This window comes from Pollicipes pollicipes, unplaced genomic scaffold (genome assembly GCF_011947565.3).
Source record: "Pollicipes pollicipes isolate AB1234 unplaced genomic scaffold, Ppol_2.1 Scaffold_4740;HRSCAF=5597_pilon_pilon_pilon, whole genome shotgun sequence".
Lineage (NCBI taxonomy): Eukaryota > Metazoa > Arthropoda > Thecostraca > Pollicipedomorpha > Pollicipedidae > Pollicipes > Pollicipes pollicipes.
The window spans coordinates 10,372,084-10,399,248 of NW_023596545.1; the positions used below are offsets into that span (position 1 = coordinate 10,372,084).

The window sequence follows — 27,165 nt, forward strand, 5'->3', positions numbered from 1 at the left end:
CCACTTGCCAGGCTTCCAAACTGCGCCTCTCGCCATCAGGTCGTAAACCCGTGCGAACAGGCGGAGTTCTCGCAGCCCTGTTGCCTTGCTCAGCGCAGACACTCTTCAGTGGTTTCCGAACTGCGCCTCTCGCCATCGGGTCGTAAACCCGTGCGAACAGGCGGAGTTTTCGCAGCCCTGTTGCCTTGCTCAGCGCAGACACTCTTCAGTCCATCTTCGGAGGCGTGCAGGTTAAACATGTTGAAACGCCTCGGCCATAGCATGCAGCAACCTAGATATTTCCACGGTAAATCCAGATAATGCCGACACTTAGTTATTTTGCTCCGTGCGTGGTCCGACATCACGCGTCCGAATCGAAGTTCCAGTTCACATAGTTTTCTGTTGACAGCAGTTGTCACCTCGGCCGGACTGAGGATAATAATGCCGAGGCAAATTGACATATATTTTTAGTTTTGCACCACAAGCACATCCGTCTGGGAATGCACCGTTAGGCAGCCTTGGCCATCAGCAATCTCGCGGCACTGGGGGGAAATTCTGAACGCCCGAGCGAACGGCCCGGTGCCCAGAGATAGCCATCGGACCAAAAGCACCGGTATCCAACCGACAGCGTGGTTCGCCAGTCGGTTTGCGTTGTCTTTGAATACATATGCAAAAATTAAGCGGAGATGGTCGTGTAGAACGTAGACGGCGCCTATCGCAGTGTGGCGGCCATGATGTGGAGTAATGGTTCTGTGCTTGGGCCGTTCGGCCTCGCGAGCCCCTTCACGAATACGCCTGGTCCCGCATCCACTGTTTCATCTTACTTGATCTTCAGTCCGGCCATGGACGACTGCAGAGGCTGCAATAAATATAAATAATGCATTACAATACACATAAAACAAAATGCCTGACACGTGACGCTGATCTCATAACCGCAACCACCTCGTGCAAATGTCCCGAACACCGCCTCCATGTGGCAACGAGCTAGGCTTCCAGTGGCACGGCATGAGCACCTGATACCAGGTGCTGAAAGCGATGTTTCTTTGCGCCGCCAGCATAGCAAAAAAGACGTCCCGGACACGGCAGGAGCATCCCGGGGGACGCATGCATGCATCTCCGTGCATCCCATGCATGGAGACACCCAGTCTGTGCATATGCTGTAGGAGCATTCCATGTAAACGGGACGGATTAGTCGAGGATTGAAAGGTAGATCTGACGCGGAGAAACACACGTATGAGCTATAGTTCAGAGTCGCCGGCGGCATGCAACTGCCACGCCCGGCGACCCATCGCTGTAAATTGTATCTATCGGGTACAGATACTATGACCTTGCATCTAATTGGCTGGCGGTGGCGATTACAGCAAAACACACAAGGTAATGGTCGTCAGATTAGCCCTGATTCGGTCACTGACTTACATTTCACACAGACGAGCGCGCACACTACCACTCAGTGGTGCTAGATTGCCCCAACTACAATTCCCTGATTGACTCATACATTACACCAGACCTGTATAACTTCCTGGGTGCCCGTACATTACACCCAACCTGTAATGAGCGTTGCGATTGGATGTCGCGCGTGAAAAAACGCAAACATTATGAAACGCAAACATTTCGCAGAAAGCCTCTGAGCAGAAACAGGGGCATCCAGGCTTCGCCTGCGATCATCTGAGTCGTCTTACTCGCTTTCTTTGAGGTTAAATTCATTGAGCTGTATCTGTGGATCACATGTCCCGGAAAAAAACGGCGTTGGTCCGAGGCCATTGTTGGCAGTCTGGCACAAGAAGCTGTTGCATGTGTATTAAAGGTACTGGGCAGACGAAAACGGCAAATTTGATCTCCCTGCCTGTTCCCAACAAACATAGAAAATTATGATATCCCCGGGAACTTGCCACAACAGAAAATCCCAAAGAGCTAAAGCATTCCGACTTTCGGGTTTGTATTTGATCCAAACGCTCCGAATAAAGACAGCCAAGATGAGAGCACCATAGTCACGGACCCCCCCCCCCCCCCTCGTTACAGACATGCGAAGGCCAAAACTTGCGGTACAATGTAAAGAGTCAACTGCTAGCATTGAGAGGCATAGCATGTTCAAGAGGTGCGCAACAACTTCGCACATATTTGACTACAAAAACGACATTGGGCTCGATCTCCGTGCTATTTCAAAATAATAAAAGTGTGCAAAGCACAGACCAGGCACAATGCCTGTTTTGATTACTTGATTGCAGTGCTTCAAATGCGGTGTTCCTCCGCACTTATTTCACTCAGCTCGACCATGCCCGTGCCGAGCAATAGCCCAACACAGTTGTTGAAGGATCATGCAGTCTTTAAGTTCGGCGAGCACTCGCAGCGCTGAAAATTGAGTCCACTGACTTCGGCATTCATCCGCAACTTTCCTGCGACTCGCTCGATTCAGTACGTCTTCGTAATCGTGAGAAACCTACCGATTCTACGTCGGCAAGCAAACAAGACTTACTCGGATTTGATCTAATGTAGCGATGTGTTCGTTAACTCGCTTCGCTCCCTCACTCAATACGTCTGGACAACGCTCACACCAGAGACTTGCTACGAATATGAGGATATAACTTACTACGAAAATGTAAAGCTAAAAAATTCAAGGCATCAACACTTTTAAGCGATCATTGGTGGGTGCTGGCAAATCTTTCCCCCGCCACATTATATTCGTCCTCGCTCTCCCCGCACTCCATAGCTGCTTTCAAATCCGAGTAATCATCAAGTCGCAGTGTGGCACGATACTTGCTAAACAAGTTGTCAAACGCTTCTTTGCACTGCAATGCCTTAACAACCGCCAATCAGGACTGAACTCTCGGAAGAAAAACATGTGTGAGGACAGGCTAGGCTCCAGACACATCCCCAGTTTCTAAGGATGGTGCGACGTCGTTCCTGCCCGCCTCCCCAACCCCAACCCCCTGGCGCCGTCCCTGCACGGCTTTGTTGACGCGGACCTGTCGCCGTGACCCATGACCCGGACCTGCGGGCACCCCCTCCCCCTACACACCCCTGACCCGGACTCGCTGCCCCCCCCCCCCCCCCCCCTCCTCCCCCACACACAGCCTCTGGCCCGGACCCGCTAGCTCCGCCCCTGCCACGGCCCCGCTGGCGCCCCCCCCCCCCCTGCACAGCCTCCGATCCAGACCTGCTGGTGCCTCCCCTACACAGCTGATTCGGACCTGTTGGCGCCGCCTCCGACCCACTGACCTGGACATCCCAGATGACGAGCAGGCCGTCGGCGCCGCTGGTGCTGACGCGACGGGCGGCGGTCCGGTCGCCCTCCACGATACGCGTGGTGCAGATGGAGTTTTGGTGCAGCGTTGCCAGAGCCGTGTCGTCAGCCTCCGAGCGGGACTGCTTGTCCAGCGACTGGAACTTCCGCATGGCGCTGCGTCGTGGGGGGGGGGGGGGGGGGGAATCGGGTCAGCGGGGAGGACGGATCTCGCGCCAGGGCAGCTATCATGACCCTTTTCATGTCGTTAGGAGACGCCCTTCGAACTCTGGCTCCGCCGCATTGCATTTGAAAAAGAAAACAACTACTGAGACACCCGCCACGGTTTTAAAAAAGCCAGCGAAGATCGCAGAGCGAACACAGATTCCAGGCCGCCGGGACGGAGGTAAGCGGTGAGCACGGCCCAAGTTCAACTCACTGCCAGGACCAAAGGAGCCTCAAGCCGCGCCAGGCGCGTCAGTCGCCACCCATGCGGTCAATGTGGCGATCTTGCTCCCAGCTGTGACGTCAGATCAAACGGCATCGAAGTGTTTATTCTGATTAGGACGATACGATCTACGAAACTATCTTAATTAATTGCCCGCTTTTTTCAAAATTGCAGCGGGCTGCATTATTAACTTTTTAAATGGAGTGTCACTGGGCTAAGGCTTCGAGGATGGCCCTCAAAGCACAAGGACTTTGACCTGGGCAGTAGGTGAGTGAGATCTGGTCACATCCGGCTGCTGCTAATGTTCTCCAACCCGGGTAGGCACCACCGGTCAGAAGAAAACACATTTTAATATTCCGGTTAGCCACACCGCCACCGACGTCGTGGCAAGTGACGGCCGTCGGCGGCCGCTGAGTGGGTCACTGACGGCCGTCGGCGGCCGCCGAGTGGGCCACTGACGGCCTGCTGAGGGTGGGAGCGAGCGCCTGACCGCGCACGCTCCGCGCGCCACTCGACCGGTGAGCACTAGCCCTAGCGACAGGTCAGTGAAGCACCCCAGCTGCCGCGCGCGTCACTTGGCTGCGACGCTGCCGCGCGTCGGCGGCCTGCCGAAGGGAAAAAGCGCGGCTGCTAGCGAGTGAACTGTTCTCAGAACCGACCCAATGCCGACGCTGCGCGACGTTTCCGATTGGATGCACCATCGACCGAGATCCTGGGAGCGCAGCTACAGCGCGTGAGGGGTGACGCGCTCAACCGCATGCCATCACCGCGCCGAGCGTAATGATCTCGCTGCGTGCACGAACAACACGCTCTGCAACGCTCGAGCACGCTACGACGCTTCTCACAGGTCCCGTTCACCTGCACTGTTCGTGACGCACTTCGCACGGCCCCGCCGTCACCGCAGCACAGTGTGCGGCGTGGCAAGGCCCTGTGCAGCACGAAAGACTAGAAAAACTAGTCCTCGACAGCGTTCCCATAGTGTCTCCAATGTGACGCAGAACTTGGTACAACATGGCCAGATGTATGAAGTGCGTTAACAGGAGCGCACCTGATATTCTTGGGATAAGTGCTTGCAACTTTGCTACCTTCACCTTAAACGTACCAGTAACGTTACATGTTGGGATCAATGTCTCGCTACACTCCGACATACGTATGACAGGTGCCACAGCCACCTAAATCATACCACGGTGGTACACAACCTTTTGGAAATTCCCACCGCTGCTGCTTCGCTCGCGCATGCATGCCACTGATAAATGTACGCGAGCATGCAAATGCATGCAAACGAGCATGCCCCTGATAAATTTTCAACAATTTCACCCACTCGGTGTCTACACGCTACCTTAGCATATTTACCTTTCGGTGAATTCCGCACAAAATCGACCGATGTAACGACTATTTACCTCACCTGCCAGATTTTACATCACCTGCTGGATTTTAACAAAAAATGGTTCACTTTATATTGCAAACTGATTCCTGACAGCTTCGGCTCGATTACAGGACAGCTGATGAGATAAGCCCCACACATTCTGGAGAAGAATGTGACACGGGTGTCGTCCAATGTTTGCATCTCCTTGGAAATGCATGTAAAATGGTAATTTATAACGCTGCGATTTGATTTATATAAGTGCAAGGAATATATTCCAGTACGATTTCTGGCACGGGTGACTCACTTTGACTCACGTTGTGCCCCGCGGCCCGCCCATTCTGCCGCAGCGCTCCGCTCACTCTGCCCTAGCGGCCCGCTCAACCTGCCCAAGCGGCCCGCTCACTCTGCCCTAGCGGCCCGCTCATTCTGCGCTAGTGGTCCACAAGTCCGTTCCCAATCATCCCGGCCGTAATACAGCTTAGCTGACAACAGCATGACCACAGTTAATGGAATGCCTCGCAGCTTATTGCTCGCTGCGCCCTAAGCAACAAGGATTTGGACCGATCTCCTGAGGCGTCGCCGCCGAGACACTCCATACCCGTGAGAGTGAGGTGATAGCCGTCGTGTACCACCACTCCTGGAACGCTCTGATGAGCTCTCTTGTATCGCAGCGCTCCACCCGGGCCGCGGCCGGCACCGGACTGCAGCTGCCGCGCGTGCCGACCGAGCCAGCGCGGCGGCCGCTTGAGTCGGACCGTCCCCGGATGCTGATCGCTGCTAGCAGCAGGCTTCAGGCGGCGTGATAGACAACAGGCTTCAGGAGGCGCGATGGACAACGGGCTTCAGGCGGCGTGATGGCCAACGGGCTTCAGGCGGTGTGATGGACAAGAGGCTTCAGGCGGCGTGATGGACAACAGGCTTCAGGCGGCGTGATGGACAACAGGCTTCAGGCGGCGTGATGGACAACAGGCTTCAGGTGGCGTGATGGACAACAGGCTTCAGGCGGCGCGATTGACAACAGGCCTCAGGCGGCGTGACGGCCGCACCAAAGCGGTGTTTCATTTGTGCCGCATTACTGATGTTTTTGTCGGCTGATGACCAGTTGTGTACATGGCATGGAAACCGTAAAATCAAAAGAACACGGGTTGCAAAATGCGGACGAACATGTATCTATGAACCAATAGGAATAATTTATAATACGCTTGCTTATCGCTGATACACTTACTTACGCTGTTCCAACACGATACCACGACGCTATATTTTGTTAAAGGGAGCATGTCACATTTTTTTGTGTGCTTTTCATTCACTGCTAGATCAGGCGCGTACCATTTGATCAGTAATACCCGTTTCGTCTATATCCTTCTGAATAGCTCCGAGTTTCAATCTGAAGTAGCCGTTCCTGCGGGGAAACCTCATTTGACTCACTGCTCATCACTATGCAAGCAATGCATTTCACTTGCCTTGCTCTTTATAACATGTGTGTTCTGTTATGTTTGCAACGCACTTATTTGTCAAAATGTGTGTGTGGGGAGTGCTATGAAAGCATGAAACATTCTGTTTAAACAAAAATATATGCGGATATGATGTTATTGTCCCGCGAATTCAACGAAACGCTATACTGCGGCTCTGATTTATCCCGCACAGCGGCTACTTAAGCGACTCTTTTGGAAGCACACTTTGGCTTTGGGCATAAGAGTATCACGTGACCCATGGTGACGTACTGGTCCAAACCATAACCAATGTACTTCTCCGTAACAGGCCCCTGCCGCCCGCTGGGTCAATCACAAACGGCATTTCATTCACACCAGTAGAGGTGCCACGGCGGTCGTCACGATCGCGACAACTCCAGGAAAAAGATATAATACTGTTACAAGGCGTTGACAGCGTACTTTGGACCCCCCAAAAATACAAATCGATATCCTAATCATTTCTTAACGGTGCTGCAGTGACCTTACCAAGAGCTATTATTTGACTAACTGGTCATGAGGTTTCACAAGAATACGTTTTTGAAATGGGCCTTAAAGGCCGGACACCCCCCCCCCCCCCCTTTAAGGTTTCACAGCGTTAGACGATACTTTGGTCATATGACGCACCCGGAATTCCGGGGTTATGATCCCCGAGCCGCTTCCGAGCCGAACAGCAACAGTTCAGCAAAATGACTAACATATTAGTCAGACCGAGCTGAAATTTTCGTATTCGGCTTTACGGCATAAGCTAACTAAACAAACGCGATCCTATCAAGATTCGAGAGATACGTATCCCAAATCGATAATTCATCTCTATTTACATTTACACTGCATACTTTTGGGATTAAATGATGACGTGCATCCACTAAACAACACAGGAAATCATTTCAAAGTATTCCGTGTCATCTGCCTAAGGTATGAGCTGCATACGTCTTGAAATCCAAAACAAATAACTACTTGTTCCGACCAGCCACACCGCACACCTGGTGCCTCCGACACTGACGTGTGTGCTGCACCTGACCTTCCGGCAACCCGTGACAGCCGCTCACAACTGTCCGCCTCTGCTGTCCAAAAACATCGCCGCACGTCACTGCCTTTGGCTATGGCTTCGCCACTGCACCCGACCGTCTCCGGCCGGACATTGTCAGCCGCCCGACCAGCCCCAGCCCGACCCCCGACGACATATTACGTCATCACCATCTGACGCTGCCGCCCGGCCCCGGCACCACCACCCGCCGTGACGTCACCGCCGGTCCCATGACGTCACACGCGTTCGTACCTGACGCCACCGCCCTCCTTCTTCTGGGACTGGTCCAGCTTGGCGGCCAGCCGGATGGCGCCGCCGTCGATGACATACAGCATGGGGCAGCAGCTGTAGCCGGCGGCCACCAGGGCGGCGGGGCCGACCCAGCTCAGACTGCGGTACGGCAGCTGGTCCGTCCGCAGCGTCATCACCCTGCCGCCGGCCAGAGACGCACGACTAACGTCACCGCAGCTCACTGGGGGGGGGGGGGGGGGGGAGGGGGGGCACTCGCGAACGCCAGCCGGCGGTCACCACAGCTCACCAAAAACAAAAACAAAAAACGGCAGGCGCAGCCACCACACCACTGACACCGGGTACGGCAGGCACGGTCACCACACCACTGACGCCGGGTACGGCAGGCACGGTCACCACACAACTGACACCGGGTACGGCAGGCACGGTCACCACACCACTGACGCCGGGTACAGCAGGCGCCGCTGACGGTGCCACTGATGACTTCAGGCACAGACACACGTCACGGAATGCCGCTGATGATGTCATTGACGACTTAAGACGTAGACGCACGCCAATGAATACCACTGCGGTGTTACTGATAAGCAGATGGCAGCTGAGACCGTCCAATCGGTCCCTGGCAGCAGGCCTGTGTGATCGTGGCGGCGGGATTCCCTGAAAGCACGCGACGGAGCGAGGACCATTCAACGAGGACAGTCACTGCCACGACGAGACAAAGCAAGCCCGACCCTGGTTACCCCACGTTAGGAGCCAGAGAGTCAGCATGCGAGGCTTCATGCTGGAGAAGGCTGTCGCGGGATGCATAGATGCATACTGACGTGACATGGCGATCGTTAACCACGCCCCAGCGTGCGAGTCAGAGTCTCAGCGAGTGGCGTGACCTTTGACCTGGCGTGCCAGGCTCAGTGCCAGAGACCGGATGCTATCCCGTTATTCGCTACACGCACGTGCACAAAAAGCTTTGTGAAGTGTTGAAGTGATATTGCGCATTCGCGTTCCCCAAAAGCGCACCATCTGTTGACCTGCCCGGGCACCTTGGGCCATTCGGGGCCCTCCAAATTGGGTCTTTGGTACTTCCTTTTTGAATGGAGGACCCTGCGCTCTTGTCAGGGGCCCTATCTGTTAACCCGCTCAGGAACACTCGATCGTTTGGGGCCCTTTACACTGTGTCGCGGGGATCTATTACTTGAGTGGAGGGCACTACGCTCTTGTCGGAGCCCTCATCTGTTAACCTGCTCGGGCGCACTCTATCAGTCTTGTGCCTTCCATATTGTGTCTCGGGTACTTATTTCAATGGATAGCCCTTTGTTCTTGTCTGGGCCCCATCTGTTAAGCTGCTCGGGCCAGTGACGGATCCTTTTGCGTCCCGAGAGGACAGATACGCTCACAAGGGATCATGAACGGCCGAATGAACGCAGTTTTCTGGCACAAAACACAACCAGATTGGACGTTTTTGGATCTCTAGACGACCAAGAACAGTCGCAGGCGAAATTGAAGAACCCGTGAGCAGATGAAGTCCCTGTCCGGAGGCCCTACGCTGTTACCAGGGCCCTACGTGCCCACTTGCCGGCCGATCCGATCGCTGAGGAGCCTTCCACGTTACTCTTCATGTTTTGCATTTCCTCGTAGGGCCATACGCTGCTGTTGTGGCACTATGTGCTGACATGCCTGTGCACTCTTGATCGATCAGGGTTCTCCCACGGATTCCCCCCCCCCCCCCCCCATTCGCCCGAAAGGCTCTTAAGCTGTCGCTAGGACCCAATATGAACGGGTACACTCAGGTGCTCAAAGGCCGTTCATATTGGTCTCGGGTTCCTTTCACTTGCTCGGAGGTCATTGTCCTGTCGCTGGCGCTCATATGAGGTACGGAACCGAGCCACTCGATGCTCAGAGACCCTCTACATTGATCTGGGGCCTCTTTCCCTATGATCCCGCTTGCGCAGGACCCTACGCTGCGGAGGACCCTACACCGGGGTCCTTTCGGCTAACCTGCCCGTGCACTCTTCATCGTAAAAGGGGCATTATTCACGCGCACTGGACTAGGGTAATTCCCCTTTGCTTGGAGGGCCCTGTGCTGTGGCCGGGTACCTATATGTCAGCCTGTCCGGGCACTCCCGATCCTTCATGGCCCACCACGCTGGTCTTGGCTTCTTCTCGCTTGCTCTGAGGACCCTACACTGGTTGACGGACGCTTCTTCATTGGCTTGCCACGGCACCCATGATTGCTCAGATTCGGTCCGTATTGGCCTTGGTACCTCAGCCTTAGAGAAGCAGATGGATATGCCCGGTGAATTTTTACGCGCCATTGTCGAACGTAATTTTACGTGCCACCGACGTCCTATGCATCACTTCCGTTGCCCATTTCATTGTGCATCACGTGCGTAACACATTTAAATGCTAGCATATTTTGTACTCCTCCAAAACAAAGAAAAAAACTCTGCATTAGTTATCATCCATCAGCTGACCACATCGACCAGCCGGCTTGCTGTAAACAACCTGGGAATCGAGGTTGCGCCTGATTTTAATGACATTTAGCAGCCAGCTTTAGTTAAGTTTGCCAACTTTTTCTGAAAAAAATTGACCTCAAAATGATAAGATTCACCATGCTTTGGGAGAATGAATAACCATCAAGCACGTGCATCCTTAGCACACCTCGTTTTCTCAAGCTGCGCGCAGTAAGATGGGTTTCCGTATAAAATAATGCGCAAAAAATTCTTAAAATAAATAGCCGGAATGCCCGGATTTTTTGGAGGGGCCCTCACTCAAGGCGGGGGGGGGGGGCAAAATGCCCCTCCCCTGGCGATATGCTGGCTCTGCTCCCGGGAAGCGGCGGCAGGTAATGTTTGATTTCCGTCCGAGCAGTGGTCTCCTGGCATGGCGGCTTACGCGCTAAAGCGCCACCGCATCGTTACTGGAACATCGTTACCAGATTCCGTGAAACGAGCTACGCACTGTGCTCGTGTGTGCTCGATTAGCCCCGAGTCGCTCCGATCGTATTCACTAATGCCATGCTAGCTCAACTCGGCTCAGCTCAGCACAGCTCAGCAGCAGGCAGCAGCTCGCATCCCGGGCCCGCCGCCCCAGCTCTCTGCAGCTCACTGTCCTGACGCCCGGCCCCTCCGCCGGGCCGGTCGTCCCGCCCCGGCGCGCCGGACCGCAGGCCACCCACCGGTTGGCGTCGGCGCCGTCCATCACGCTGACGGAGGCGTCGTGGCCGCACCAGGCCAGTAGCTGGCCGTCGGCGGAGAACTGGACGTCGTGCACCCAGCCGCCGCCGCCGGCCGACGAGGCGCTCACTTCGGCCAGCAGCTGGCCGAGCGGCATCTTAGCGCCCCAGCAGGTGGCGCTCGGCTTGCCTTCGATGTCCTTGATGTAGGCGGAGAACACGCGCACCTGGCGGCGCACGCCAGGCGTCAGGCGCCGTCGATGTCCATCACACACAGATGCGATCGCTATCATTTGCGATGCGACGACATGACCGTCTTGCGACCTCAATAGAAGCAACAGCGCCTACGAGCAGGGTGCGCCATTACATAAACGAGCTGCCCGAACGGCGCTGATGACGAAAACTGACGCGGCGGGCATGGAGGGAAGGGAAGGGAGGGAGGGAGGGAGGGAGGGAGGGAGGGGAGGGGAGGGGAGGGGAGGGGAGGGGAGGGGAGGGGCGGGGGAGGGGAGGGGAGGGGAGGGGCGGGGAGGCATCCGACATTTTACAAGCACTGACGATTAGCGCTGACTGCAGCAGCACGCAGCACATTATCTGATCACTCGCACTGTCAGAAATGACTAGAACTTTTACTTGATTTCGACGTGAAATACCGAAGGTTAGTTTCTGCTTCAACAACTGAGGAAAGGAAGCGCACCGACAATCTCCCTCCGACCACTGCTATGGCGTCAAACGCGATCCAGCTACCAGTAATGCCCTGCCCTGCTACCAATGGTGCTGCAGGCTGATGCAATAGCCGAGCGAAAAAGAGCAGACAATGAGGCTGTACTGCCAGAACTACCTAGGACGCACGATACGTACATCTGCGTTCTACATTCAGCTTGGCTGCGTGATGCTGTCGTGGAAACGAAGTGCTGCGAGAAAACCATGCGTCGCATATTTCAGACTAATTTGAATTGCGCGGATCTGCCAAGTTTCCCATCCTGCCTTCCAAAAACAGCAGGCGACGAGCGCACGCTTTTGTCTAGTTTAGAGCAGGTGCGACTTCAGAGACGCCACAGGGAGGCGCCGAATGACATCGCCTCTTCGCGGAAGATGCACGTGCGTTGGTCGTCTTTCAGAGTTTCGTGCGTTCACAAATGGTTGCGTCACGTCTGGCTGCATTTCCCCAAATTAAGAACAGCAATTTACACACCGCACGTAACACATGAATCTCGCTCGTGAAACGAAACCAACTCTTTCAGAACACTTCAACGAGACAAATCTGAGCACGATCCGTCTCCAAGCGTGACATACTCATGGCGTGAAGAGAAAGGCGGGTATTCCTGTAGTTTACAGACGTTTTGCCTGAACGTACAGAAAAGAAAAGAAAACTCTGGGGTGCAGCAATCAGCAAACCGGATGCTGACTGGCCATCATTCATTGAAGTTTGAAGTGTTGCATAATCCCCCTGTTAGTGGTGGAAGGTAAGTCCGTGTTGGGTGTCGGGCGGTTCATGGGCGAGTGTGTGTTGCGTGTGTAGAAGTACCAGTTGTTTTTCATTTTGTTGATAACATTTGGGTCCTCATATCCAAAGTTCTGGCTGTCGATTTTCTTCGCTTATTCGCTCTTGAACACGAAGGCAACATCTTACACACCATTCCCGGCGTCTCGTCACAGAACGGTTGCTTTTAATGAGCAGCGGTACGCATCGTCCGGATGCCGCAGGGGAGAGGCGACAGGGCGCGAGTCAGCAGGCGGCGGCCGGCGGCGCGCGCTCAGCGCCGCCGCGTTCTCGTGCGGCAGGGGATCAGCGCCTGGTGCCGCCGGAGGGATTCAGTTCATCACAGGGTCCGACGTGACGGCGAGGCGGGCGCCACGGAGGCACGGTGCCCTCCCGCGCCGCCGGCCGGTGCTCACCTTGAAGTCGGTGCTGGCCGGCCGCCAGCAGCACGTTGTTGGGGTGCCAGTCCAGGCTGGTGATGGTCGAGCGGATCGGCTTCTTGATGTGCTTGCTTACCCACCAGTCGTTCTCTTGCTCGAAGTAGCACACCGAGATGAGGCGCGCACCCGAGCCTACCGCGAACTTGTTCTCTGTAAGGATGGGAGCGGCGAGCGTAAATGAGGCAGCCGGCGCGTTCCAGACAGGCGGCCGAGACGACAGAGCGCCTCGGAGAAAGGTCACGGCTCTGAGTAGCGATGCGCAGTCAATAGCGGCCCCAACGCGGCATTGGCTAACCGAACTTCGACCACAGATTCCGTTCATAAGAGATGAAAAGCAACAGACGATACGAACACGTGCCCGACATTACTGAGCAACTCGGGAGGCTGACTGTCACACAGCTCCCAGAAAATCCGATTGTTTGTGCGGTTCTAACGATCAATACGACCGACCCGCCGGGGAGCACCCGTTACAAAATCCAGGGGGGGGGGGGGGGCAATTTAGAGGCACCAACACGACACCAGATGTACCACCGGCTACTTCCACAACCACGCACGGGGGAGGGCTTGCAAGCGCGTGGGTATGCTGCCGCGGGCGTGGAGCTGTTGAATATGCTTGGCCTCGACCCGCTGGCCCTCCGATGTAGCGCCGTGCAGCACTGTCGAGTTTGTCCACCGGACTCCGCACCGGCCAATGTACGACTATTACTGCTCCTGCGCGTTTGAGTATTCGCGGGCCTGTGACATGATTGCACTCGTAGTATATTCCCCGCATGCTGCATTGACTAGAACGTGCCAAGTGCAAAGCCACCATGTGGATTGCATGCATACACATCATCGTCGATTATCTCAACACCTACTTGAGAGGCGTGGGTTGACCGAGCTGGCACATCATGCCCCTTATGATGATGATGATGCTGATGATGTTTAGGGCTTTGGGATCATGCATCTTATGGCTGTCCTTAAACCACCGTGGAATTCGCTACGCTGCTGCCACTAACACAGCAAGCTTCTTCAGCTTAGCTCCAGTAATATCGCACAGTTTTACGAGCAGCAACAGGGCCTGGCACGGACACAGCTCAGACACAAGCGCACGGCGCGGCACGCTATCATCAGGCACGCAAGCACACAACCTTCGGGGCGGTATCATGTTCCATGCACATAACTGTATGCTATGTGCTTAACATGCTACGCGCGGCTGCATATGGGGCTGCCGAGAGGATATACTGAGCACCGAAATACTCCTCGCGGCATCTGTTTTACGAGCGCCGAGTCATTCCTCGCCATCTCATCCACACAAACTGCAGCATGTGATGGTGTTTGAATAACTGCATTTCGGGGCGCTCCGACTGCAGTGGTTTCGACTTGGACTGCCCGTGACTGTCACGTGGTCCTTACATGTTCAGCGCATGCGTGGGCACGCTGAGAACGCTTTCCGACCATGTCGGAGCAAGATTACTCCGAGTGCCGACCACACGCGGCGAGGACAATCAAACAGGCTAGGCAAATGATTCTAAATCGGTCATTCCCGTACTCTAGAACAGCTTCAACTACAGATTGCCGCCGATGAGGCGCGCAGGGACAGGACAGCCGCGACATAACCGTCGGAGTGACCGCTCTCGCTCAGCGGCGAACCGGCTGCACTTGCACGAGCGCGTGACCAACTAGAGCGGATGGTCACAGCGAGGTCACGTTGGCACCTGGTCTCCGAACAGCGTAAACCCCGTTGTGTCCCGTACGTGTGATCGATAGTGACAGCGGAGGCAACACAGACCGAATCCTTCTTTTCGTTACCCCCCCGGTAACATTTGTGCCCGCTCACCCATCCTACTTATCTCCCACATGGAATTTGTTCCCGTGATGCCATGCGAGGCCACGCTCACAGGTCCAAGCCCTCTCGCCAGTCTTTCTTTAGACGGGGCTGACAACACGGCTTGAAATCCCAGAGCACAATGCTCGAGCCGGACAAGGTCGATGGCCGGCGCTTCCTCCCCCCCCCCCCCCTTCCCCCATGGCAGCAGCAAGACTTGTCATTTCCAGCCACCCCGACGTGTCCAGGCACCTAAACAAGGACGACGCGCTTTCCATCCCGCTCAAGAGATGACGCCTGCCATGGGATTCAGTCCACTATGGCACGACCACGGCACGTTTCCAGATATTGGATGGCTTAAAGTCTTGAACACACCTAAAAGGTCCGGCTGGGCGTCCAGCTGCGTAAACTGGCGTCTCACTACGGCCGCATAGTTCGGCTATATTTCTTTGTGTTGAGATTTTGAGACCTGAAGCAGTGATGAGAAAACGCAAGACACTTCGTCCAGTTGTTGCCAATGCCTTCCATCCTGCGCCTCTCCCCGGCTATGCGCACACGTCTAATATTCTGTAGGCGTTCCACAAATAGCATGAAAGTGAAGCTCCTCAGCAGTTGCGCGTCGTTTCGCCGAAGAGCACAGAGACGGATCACAGACCAATGTCGGCAGCTCCCCTAGGCGAGCATAGTGACCTTTTCACCAAGGCGGGTTGGCCTTTACTGAAGCCAACATCCTGGAGACTTCTGCTCACCCGGCAACAGATGAGCCTTGAGCTACCTCCTTTGTCAGTCGTAAATAGCTGCCAAATGCCAAAAAAAAAACGACAAGTTCGAAGACATGCTCTAGTACGACGGAGGCGCCTGTTGCTGTAACTGTAAGCTGTACGACGGAGATTGCGTTACTTGTAAGGCATTGCAAGAGTCGACTATCTTGCGTAGGAAAGCTTATGGTGGCTCATGCGCCTCCACTGGAAGGCTGGCGAAGAAGGCTGCGGGACTGCCATACGCCCAAGCAAATGACCTACGTCATTTGTGGATAAGTGGCGACGAGCAGAACAAAAAAACGCCCTCCAAATCAGCCGACTCTGCACTGTAAGAGGGTGCGTCCGTAACGACCCTCAAAATACGCATTCTAGTTAGCACATCTTCAACTTAGAGTGCCTGTTACCTGGTTCCCCGACCTCCGCGACAGCCTGGCGCTCGGTCGACGGAGGTCAGGCGGAATGAGACGGGATGCGCTACGGACAAATGGGGTCACGCTTCGCGACTGCAGTGATAATTAGTTCCAAGTGAAAGGGGGCTCGCATGATCCACAGGCTTACCGAGAAGCCGATAAACCCACGTCATCGCTATCTCCGGCGATCGTTAGCCCATTCCCAAAGCGGAAAAGCGTGGGCCGAAGGCGTCAAAAAACGTCGCGGGTATGAGAATGACCACCCCGGGCCAGCCGCCTCAGGCGCCCGAGGCGCTTGTCCGCACCGTCACCGGCTCCCTGCGCGCACGCAAGGCTGTGTAGGCAGGCGGTCGTCACTGGCGCCTTCCTGATCCACGCGACATCACCCAGTCCACCACCAGCCGCATAGCCACACAGTCAGCCCACCCAGCTGCTGCCAGCATCCGACTTCGGACCACCCAGCGGCCAACACGGGTCATCCCGGCCGACTACGGCACGCTGACCTTCCCACCGGGAACCGCTTGACGGGTCGACTCCTCGCCGACTGCGGCACGCTGACCTTCCCACCGGGGACCACTTGACGGCTCAACCCTCGCCGACTGCGGCACGCTGACCTTCCCACCGGGGACTACTTGACGGATCGACCCCTCGCCGACTGCGGCACGCTGACCTTCCCACCGGGGACTACTTGACGGGTCGACCCCTCGCCGACTGCGGCACGCTGACCTTCCCATCGGGGACCGCTTGACGGATCGACCCCTCGCCGACTGCGGCACGCTGACCTTCCCACCGGGGACTACTTGACGGGTCGACCCCTCGCCGACTACGGCACGCTGACCTTCCCACCGGGGACTACTTGACGGGTCGACTCCTCACCGACTGCGGCACGCTGACCTTCCCACCGGGGACCACTTGACGGGTCGACCCCTCGCCGACTGCGGCACGCTGACCTTCCCACCGGGGACCACTTGACGGGTCGACCCCTCGCCGACTGCGGCACGCTGACCTTCCCACCGGGGACCACTTGACGGGTCGACCCCTCGCCGACTGCGGCACGCTGACCTTCCCACCGGGGACCACTTGACGGGTCGACCCCTCGCCGACTGCGGCACGCTGACCTTCCCACCGGGGACCACTTGACGGGTCGACCCCTCGCCGACTGCGGCACGCTGACCTACCTTCCGGGGACCACTTGACGCAGGTGGCGGCGCGGTTAATCCGGAGTAGCACCAGCGTCGGTCGCCATTTGCCGCCCGCCTCCTGCGTCCACACGTATGCGTTCCTGCAGGCACGCGCGCGCTGGCCGTCAGAGAACGGACGTAACTTACGGCAGCGTACAATATATATATATATATATATATATATATATATATATATATATATATATATGCAGTAATTTAGCAGGCAAATAGAGCGCCCCGAAATCGGGTCAAAAGATTGCGGAGCGCGTGCAGTTGATACGCCAGCTTAGCTTATAAACATTACGAGGGTCGTGATGATTCTCAGTTGAGCTGTATGCAAAAAACACAATTTTGAATCACGTACATAACAGCCAGCGCTGCGTACATTGATGCTGATGGGCGGACGCCGCGAGCATCAATAACTGAAAAATAAACTGACCGAAAAACCACACGGAACGAGTTCGCATGCCAGCATTTCTTGCTTGGAAGGCGAGGACCCTCCTAAAACTATTTAAAAGAAAGACGTGTCCATGTCCATGAGACACTGGCGGAAGCGGGAGTAAGTAATCTGACATAGCTTGAGCTCTGCGCGGAAACGCTGGCGAGAGCGGGAGGAAGTAATCTGACAGAGCCTGAGCTCTGCGCGGAAACAATGGCGGGAGCGGGAGGAAGTAATCTGATATAGCTTGAGCTCTGCGCGGAGACACTGGCGGGAGCGGGAGGAAGTAATCTGACAGTTTGAACTCTGCGCTGCGCGGAAACACTGGCGAGAGAGGGGAGGAGGTAATCTGACGTAGCTTGAGCTCTACGCGGAAACACTGGCGGGAGCGGGAGGAAGTAATCTGACATAGCTTGAGCTTTGCGCGGAGACACTGGCGGGAGCGGGAGGAAGTAATCTGACATAGCTTGAGCTCTGCGCGGAGACGCTGGCGGGAGCGGGAGGAAGTAATCTGACATAGTTTGAGCTACCGTACGGGTCAACGCTAAGACGCTCCAGCCGACTCAGGTCTGGGTTGTAGATCATCTGTCGCCAGAGTTTTGTTAAATGTTTGCCTCCAGGCATCGTGCGTGAAATCGGCAATATCGTCGGAAACAACTCTTCCCTGCGCAGCGAAGGTGACGAGACCAGCGAAGCTAGTCACCAGATAAAAAGATCAAGCCCGCCCAGAAAACTTGCGAATGAGACGGCTCTCTATAAGCAGCTGACAGGTACTCACTTTAAGCATGCAAATAGAAAGGCTGAAACAACCTGTCTGAAAACGAGGGCAAAACACATCAAATCGCTTCCTATATCGCACCTTACCAATTCCCTGGTCAGTCACCTCGCCGGTCCAGTGCCGACAACACTATCAGTTCCTTCTGCCCTTTCTCGCTTTTTCGTTGCGTATTTCGGTTTTATTTGTTGTTTTTTTTTCGGTCCCTCGGTTCTAAACCGATTTCTGCTAGGGTGTCAAGCATGGCAACGTCCCCCTTGTCCAGCCTTTTCCAGAATTGGACCTCTATCAACAACGTTGAACAGAGCAGGAATAGGGCCATTCTTTTCCAAGCCACGCCTTATAACTGGTCTTTAATCCACAACGTTGAATAGAGCAGGAATACGGGTACCCTTTTCTGAGCCCCGCCACAGAATTGAGCGTCCATCCACGACGTTAGGATTGACAGGAATGTGGCCATTCTTTTCTGAGCCCCGCCACAGAACTGGCCCTCAACCCACGGCGTTGAACAGAGCAGGAATAAGGCTTTCACCAAGACATATGTGGGTGGTGCAAATTGTACATGGAAATTGCTCCGAAACGGCCCATTTCTAGGCCGAGATGGTCGGCTATTTCTCATATTGAAGTCATCCGAGCAGCGAAAAATGCCCACTGCTGAAGGCTAATCGATTACGAATCAGCCAGTTGCGAAGACATGGATGGCATGAAAACCAGAACATAATCAAATGGCATAGGCATCTTCCGGTTCCGTTTTCACAGAAACGAGTTTTCATCACGGATGGACTGATTGTTCGGACTACCACGCTCTTCTGGTGCATCAGCATGTACACACGGTATTGCCCACGCAGCTCTCCGGCCGTCGCCGGGTGTTGCTGAGCCCTGAGATGTACTGGACGGTATTCGGCCATCAGCCACGTGCGCGTCACAACCCGAACCTTCTCCACGGAAGTGTTGAGATTCGAAATGGAGTCTCCTGATCACGAGCCGAGTGCTCTACCACTGACAGCACCTACAAATAGCTGTGCATATACTAGTGAATCAGACGAGAATGATAGCCAGGTGAATATTGCTATCCCCGATACAAATATCGCAAGTCAATCATTCCGCAAACCTGGCTTTTCTGTCGCAAGCAGGCGACGTCCAGTATACCACCTGCACCTCGGGCACATGTGAAGCAACAGCTGCTGGTAGGACGTGATTAAACGCCCTTAAGATTAGCCTACTTGTGTCTCCTTCAGTATGCATAGACCGCGAGCTGACGTAATGGGTGAGGTTTATCATCACCCGAACGCCTGACTTTATGAGAAATGGGCACGTGTTCGTGTAGACTACCGACGCCAGTACAAATACGAATACGAATGCCAGGAGGTCATGGCTGAGCGAATTTATCGAGCAAACTTCGTATAATGACGTTATGAAGCAGCCATTGACGCTCGTGACTATGAGCACCGTTTGGAAACGCCGAGTTTGTCAGAAACGCGCCGCAGCCTGCTTGGTAACGGCGTCTAAACAGTGCTTCCCGCGTGGTTGGTTGGTTTACAACCGTATAAACTCGTGTTATTTGTTACAGCTACCGGTATACAGCTTGCATTTTACAATATCCCTATTGCATCCTGCATGACCTCTGCCAATCAGCGCTCGATCTGCCACTGCCTCCCAACGCTCGGTCCGTCACCTCGATCCGCCACTGCTTCTAAGCGCTCGATCCGCCGCTGCCACTCAGCGCTCGATCCGTCATCTCGATCCGCCACTGCCTCCCAACGCTCGGTCCGTCACCTCGATCCGCCACTGCTTCTCAACGCTCGATCCGCCACTGTCTCCCGGCGCTCGATCCGTCATCTCGATTCGCCACTGCCTCCCAGCGCTCGGTCCGTCACCTCGATCCGCCGCTGCCACTCAGCGCTCGATCCGTCATCTCGATCCGCCACTGCCTCCCAACGCTCGGTCCGCCACCTCGATCCGCCACTGCTTCTCAACGCTCAATCCGCCACTGTCTCCCAGCGCTCGATCCGTCATCTCGATCCGCCACTGCCTCCCAGCGCTCGATCCGTCACCTCGATCCGCCGCTGCCACTCAGCGCTCTATCCACCACTGCCTCCCAGCGCTCGATCTGTCACCTCCATCCGCCACTGTCTGTCGACGCTCGATCCGTCACCTCGATCCGCCACTGCCTGCCGGCGCTCGATCCATCACCTCGATCCACCACATCCACAAGGCGCTCGATCCGCCACTGCCTCCCAGCTCTTGATCCGTCACCTCAATCCGCCAGTGCCTGCCGGCGCTCCACCCGTCGCCTCAATCTGCTACAGCCACTCGGCGCTCGATCCGCCACTGCCTCCCAGCGCTCGATCCGTCACCTCGATCCGCCACATCCACTCGGCGCTCGATCCGCCACTGCCTCCCAGCCCTCACTCCGTCACCTCGATCCGCCACTGCCTCCCGGCGCTTGATTCGTCACCTCGATCCGCCACTGCCTGCCGGCGCTCCACCCGTCGCCTCAATCTGCTACAGCCACTCGGCGCTCGATCCGCCACTGCCTCCCAGCGCTCCATCCGTCACCTCGATCCGCCACTGCCTCCCGGCGCTTGATTCGTCACCTCGATCCGCCACTGCCACTCAACGCTCGATCCGCCACTGCCTCCCAGCGCTTGATCCGTCGCCTTGATCCGCCACTGCCACTGGGCGCTCGATCCGCCACTGTCGAGAAGCCCGATCCGGGTGGCTGGCCGGGTGTTGCGCGTGACGTGACGTCACTTGGGTACGTGACCCAGGTCACTGGTCAGCCGCTTAAGGACACATTTCGCAGAGCCCGGCGACTTTTTTCGCGTGTGACCCGAAGTGACCCGGGGTGAGCAGTCTGAGACTGGTGCGGAAGTCTGCCGCTTGCATGCTTCCGCCCCCCGGTGGGTGCCTCGAAGATGAACGTCCGGTGGCGTTGTATGTGTGCTCCATTAGAAAATTTGCATTGACTGTATTGCTTCATCAAATGGTTGCCACTTAAATTAGGCCGCGATTTCGTCTGAACGTGTTCAGAACGTCCCCAATTTAACTAATGCAAACACAAGTGCCTATAACATAAGTCTGATCAGCCCGCGGTTATGAAATGAAGTGCAGCCACCCAAATAGTTTCTTTGCAGCATAAATTACTTAATTAAGAAAACTTTGCCAGGGTATCTATTGCCTTGTAATACTTTAAGTAGGAAGAAAACATGCAGAACAGGTAGAGACACCTTTAGAGGAGGCAAGGACCCATGGTCCTCCCCAAAACACAACAAAGTATCGTCGTTTCAGTTGCGTCATGCTTACGTTCTGGTTTTCATCCTGGCATATCAGAATGACTCAGACGCCACACCCAACTAGCTACCCATGTCGGAGTTGCTCTTGGGTGGCAAGGGAATAATGACTGTTAAGTAAGGCTCGCAATAACAATGGCGGACAGGCACTGCATGGCGCAACGCTAAGCAGCTAGCGGTATCCTGAATTGTAGTCCGAGTTAGCATGTTATGTAATGATATAAAGCATAAACGATATACAATTTCAAAACAGAAAATGCTGAACTTTGTGAGATAATGCAAAAATGAAATCGCTTATGTCAAATTATAAAGGAATATCATATAATAACCATCAACTCAGTGTACACTGTGCAACACTGAATAGTTGCAATATGTTGAATTGTATGCTGAATTAGCTTGTTCATTTAAAGACATTCTAGAAAATAGATCATCTACTAAAATGTAAGGATCAGCGTGAGACTTGCGAGTTGCTCTCTGAATGGGTGGACACTGAGGCCGGGTGGAAGTTCGCAAGTTGTTTTAGCGTTTTCCAACTTGTTTGCGAGGGCGTAGTAACCAAAAAATAAAACCAGACAAGAAACACTTAAGGCTATAAAGCAAGTGCATCCATTTGAGCAGCATGGTAACCATGATCATTAAAAATGCCACGGAAGGTAGTCATTGTGTGATGCTCATATCATCCCTAATTTGTGTAAGCTTTCAGTTAACAAAACACAAACAAAAAGCAAACAAAGGTCAAACAACGCCTGGGGGCACAGCGAATAGTGTGGGGAGGGCACTTGCAAACAAACGCAACGTGCCACCACAGCTGAGACTACGACCTGTGTCCGTGACAGCTGCTAATGACCGCCGCCTGAGCGTTCCGCTGCGTTCGGACGGCACGCTTCCGGCCAGCGGTGCCGGGGAGGGCGAGGGGGAGGGGCGCACCTGTCAGCGGCGCACGTCACGATCCGGTTGGACTTGGGCGCCCAGTCGATGCCCGTGACGCGCAGGTCGTGCTGGTCCAGCATGGCCTGCTGGCGCCACTCGGTGCCCGTGCGGCCATAGATGAGCACGTCCTTGCTGTTGGGCGACAGCGCCACCTCTGCGGAGGGGGCAGACGCGCGCGCTGCTGAGAGTCGCCACCAGCGATCCGGTCACACTAACCGTTTGAGCTTTACATACAAGTCCAACAACGGACCTCCCGGCAAATAAGATGCAAGACCACCAAACCTTTTACATACGTAGCATATGCGCGTGTGTGGTTGAATGCCAGAGCTGTCACCACCATCTTATCGCCTACGGGTCCATTCTTGCGCATTACGAAGTGTTACTTCCGCTGGATTGCTCAAGCCCATTAAGGAACTTCCGTGCGGGTCGGATGCGAGACCGGGCAATACGGCAAAAACGTGGCACGTATGCACGCATGCGTCATATGAAGGCAGGCGTCGCTCGCTTTATGGCCTCGTGAGCGGCACTGTTGAGCTTCTCTTTTAAAACTCTGACAGCCCGCCGCCCGGTCGAAAATCGTTTCCAGTTCAACAACGGAGCTCATCACAAGTTAGGTGAATAAGCGCCCAATCTGGTACAAACGTAGGACGTGTGCACGAAGATATCAAAATGCCGGAGCTGTAACGACCGTGTCATCTCTTCTGGGCTCACACTCACGCATCGCGAGGCGCCACTTCAGCTGAATTGCTGAAGTCCAGTAAGAGCATAAACAAACCTCCCTGTAGGCTAGACACAAAACCGACCAATATGGCACAAACGATGCGCGTGTGCAGGCGTATGAAATATGGATATATGTTTCAACCATTTTATCACTGTCTGGAATGGAACTGTTACGTTTCCATTTTGAAAGTCCTCTGCGTGATAGACGCCGTCCGATTGAGTGTCGACACATAGCCAGTAACGCATCTCCCTGCAGGTTAGATGTGAGACCGCCAAAACCCACAAAAGGAAGACCCTCTGACCGCCCTGCCCCCCCCCCCTCCCCCCCCCCCTCCTATCCACCCTCCACAATGACAGAAAAATTTACCAAATCCGGGGTGAAACACGGTGGTTGTTTTGAAGGGGCGGTAGTTTCAGTTTTTTTTTTGCGATTCAACCCACAAACTCTCATTGCAAGATTACGCCCCTGCAGGTTGTTACAGAAAGCCGTCTCCCCTTCACCACATACTGAAATTTCACCGCCGCCTCTGGCTCTAGCCGAGTTGGATGGAATCTGTCTTCCACCTTGCCATCCTAGGTATTCTCAAAAGAGTGGGGGGGGGGGGGGAGGGGAGGACTTCCCGGTCCCCTACACACCGCCGCCGGCGCACCACTCACCCGGGCGGCACGTTAGGTCAAGGTCACCGCCAGCTGACACTTGAGCTCGGCGGCTAGCCACGGGAGGGGGGGGGGGGGGGGGGGCACTTACCAAAATCGGGTTGGGGGAGAGCCCAGCTCATGCGGTTGACCTGACCCATCGCAACGCCTGATTTCTTTCACATTACAGCCATACAGATATGTTTTCCCGACATCAAGGAACAATGTCTTTATCGCCCGTCATGACCATTGTGGAAAAATGACTTCCCATTTCAAGCCCATGTGATAGTGCGGCTTTGTAAGAAGTTTATGATTGGGTGTAGGTCAGAGGAAACATCTAAATAAAAATATTCCATATGACCGCCGGAAAAAGGTCTCGCTTAATGATCACGGACGGCTGTACGAGCGCAGCCAGACCGTTTTACATTAAATGGCTTTGATAATGGCATATTCTATCAGCAAACGGACGGAGTGGTCGACACATGTCTCTACGTCACACGTCACACATTTGTACCCTTTTGGCCGGTCTTACATCTAGCCTGTACGGAGGTCCGTTGCTGGACCTGGGGTGATTCTCGGCCGCATGGCCGCATGTCGCTCAGACCGCCTTGACAAAGGAACTTCACAATTTCAGTTCCGAAATCCGAAGAACAATGAGCACATGCCCATCGTTTTCACATACATACACATATGCTGCGCTCATTCCACTTGTCCAATGACATCTTCAATCTCTCAAAGCCATAGCATGGTCCACAAATGTCTACGTGTGGCACACACACACACGTATTGTTTGTGCCGTTTTGGCCGTTCTGGCATCTCGCCTGCAAGGAGGTCCCTTACTGGACTTGGAGCAACCCAGCCGAAGTGGCTTTTCTCAATGCGTGAGAGTGGATCCGAATGCAATGAGATTGTCGTTATAGCCTTGCTACTTAACGACACATGCACACGTGCTACATTTGTAAAAGTCTGGACGGTCTAATTTGCCGAGAGATCCATTGTGAGGCTTCGCAATTATCGACCAGCCGGCCACCAGCACTTCCGCACCTGCTCGGGTGCACCTTGCCGTCGCATCGCCGGGCGGGCGACTACGCGCCACCTGGAGGACGGCGCGGAAGAGGTTCTTTCGTGGACCTGGCCTTAAGTCTTGAATATTTCTACAAATTCAGCAAATTTGTCATGCATGAATAAGGAAATTTCCTATGCATGCCACACATGATATATGGTTGAAATGTCAGGCATGGTATTTCAAGACGGTGTATTACGATGACTCAGCGCATCTTGCTCTTACTGTCTCTGGTGGAGTTCCAGGCATGGGTGGTTATTGGCTCCAAGCCAAAACTGTGCTTCTCTGCCACAGCCATTTCCTGGAACAAAATCCCATTCACATGGTCAACAGCCTTGTTATTAAGAAACATTTTGTGTGTTCTCAATGAAATTGTGTGGCACTAGGAGCTGATTCCCAGTTTACAATGTATCTCAATGCTGATTGCACTAATGCATGACTAATTTTCAAATTTGAACATTTGCTGTGCATTGCTCATACACAAGGATGTTCTGGATTAGTTGTGCTATTAAAAATGGGATTAGAACTACAGCCATGCAGTGAAGGTCCCCAGAGCCTAAAGTGAGTCAGCACTCCATAACATTACATGTGCCATCACTACATAACATTAAGACCTATATGCAACAGCTTTCAAAATGTCAGCAACCATGAGTACTACATGATTTTGGGTTGGTCCAGACACAATTTTTTGGATAGGAAAGAAAACATTCTTTCACTGCATAAAAGTTCTTCATCCATTCAATTTGTGTCAGTCACCTAGAGAAATGGGCTGTGGGAATGGTTGAAGTACCCTTGTCACCTGGCATTCATTTTTATCAGTCTTAACCACAAAATACACATTGTGCTGAATGCAGAAGCAACATTTTGGTTACAATTTCAGCACATGCATGTTAAAATAAATTAAGATGCTCAGGTGCAGCAAAGTAGCCATCAGTTTTAGCACATAACCAGCTAATGTTCTGAGTTCTGTATCATGATGTTGACAACTTATCACAGGCAGCGATGCATAAACCAAATCAGGCAAAAGCAATAATTTCAAGAAAAGATAGAAAACTGAGCCGAGTTTGGCCCGGTCTGAACCTAAATTTAGCATAGTGTCCCCAAAACATGTTTTAGAAAGAGCACCAGGTTCAGGGCACCCAGATGTTACATGGGATCCTACATTCAATTGATTTTTTACATGCTGGCAACTGATTCAATCCACAGAAAATCCATCTATTGTCTGCTGTAAACCCTTGGTCAACATGTACCCTGGCCACTGAGCCCATTAACTGAGTGTCCCACTCAACCCATGACAACTTGTACAGAATGATCAAATTATTCACTCATGACAGATACTTAAAGAGCATTTTTACATCAAATTACCATCAAAATAACACATCTTGAATATATTGTCTATGTGTGCTGAAATTGGTAGTGACTACAAAAACATTTGAGGCACTGTTTATCTCCACATACAAACACTGGAATAATTGCAGTGATATTGCTATTACATACTGCATCAGATATGCTTCGCATGCCGTATATTCCTAGTCTGGGCGGCCAGTGATCAGAACATCAATGTCCACGAAGTTTGCCGATTTATATTTGGTAATACTTACACCTACGGACTCTGGTCAGTCTACGTAAGCAGCTGTGAGCTCTGCCACTTCCTTCACATTCGACGAAATCAAGAACAATGCCTCAGATACTCCGCGAAACCCAATTCAGCCGAAGCGCCAACGGAAGCCGGCTCAGATGGTTCACCTCAGGGCTATAGAACACTGTTCCGTTTATTACTGTGAGCCTGCGGCCGAAAAAATCTCGCTGCGCAATAACCGCCTTCCCTGATAGATACCATATGGAGCCCCACCCTCAATTGGCTACCAATTTGAAGAGATCCTTTCCATGCAATGAGAAAGCGCTGGAGTCAATTGCAATTTATGGAGCGCTAGCGAGTGCAGCTCTCAGGGGCCATGGCATGACCGTAATTCGTATCCGGGAGCACCATGTGTCAACCGAGGATGCCGTGTGCAACCACGGGGCCGTTACGCCTCTTACGTGGTTATTTGGTTGGTACTTGATAGGTTTATTTCGCATCACATCATCGCAAGAAATATAAACATCGCAAAATCGCGACGGTCCCATCCCAAGTTTTAACCCAGGGGCACATCTAGAAGGGGGGGACACGGGGCCATGCCCCCCCCCCCTTGAGCCCCGGAGGGATCCACAGGCTCCAAAGGGATCCATAACTGGCCGAACAGGTGCAGTTTTTTTAAAACACTAAACGCAACAAGATTGACCATCCTGGATTTCCACACTACGAA

The 27,165-nt window shown here is 53.9% G+C and overlaps 1 protein-coding gene across 1 annotated transcript; it reads right to left on the reverse strand.

Annotated features, from left to right (window-relative positions):
• Positions 1-421: 421 nt before the first annotated feature.
• Positions 422-26,637, reverse strand: LOC119098526 (actin-related protein 2/3 complex subunit 1A-like). Its single transcript, XM_037221479.1, is given in 10 exon segments — positions 422-838; positions 3,196-3,376; positions 7,759-7,935; positions 10,925-11,148; positions 12,821-12,835; positions 12,837-12,994; positions 17,001-17,104; positions 22,438-22,594; positions 25,085-25,160; positions 26,461-26,637. Coding segments are annotated over 9 exon segments (1,128 nt in total). The 5' UTR covers positions 25,158-25,160; positions 26,461-26,637; the 3' UTR covers positions 422-799.
• Positions 26,638-27,165: the final 528 nt, after the last annotated feature.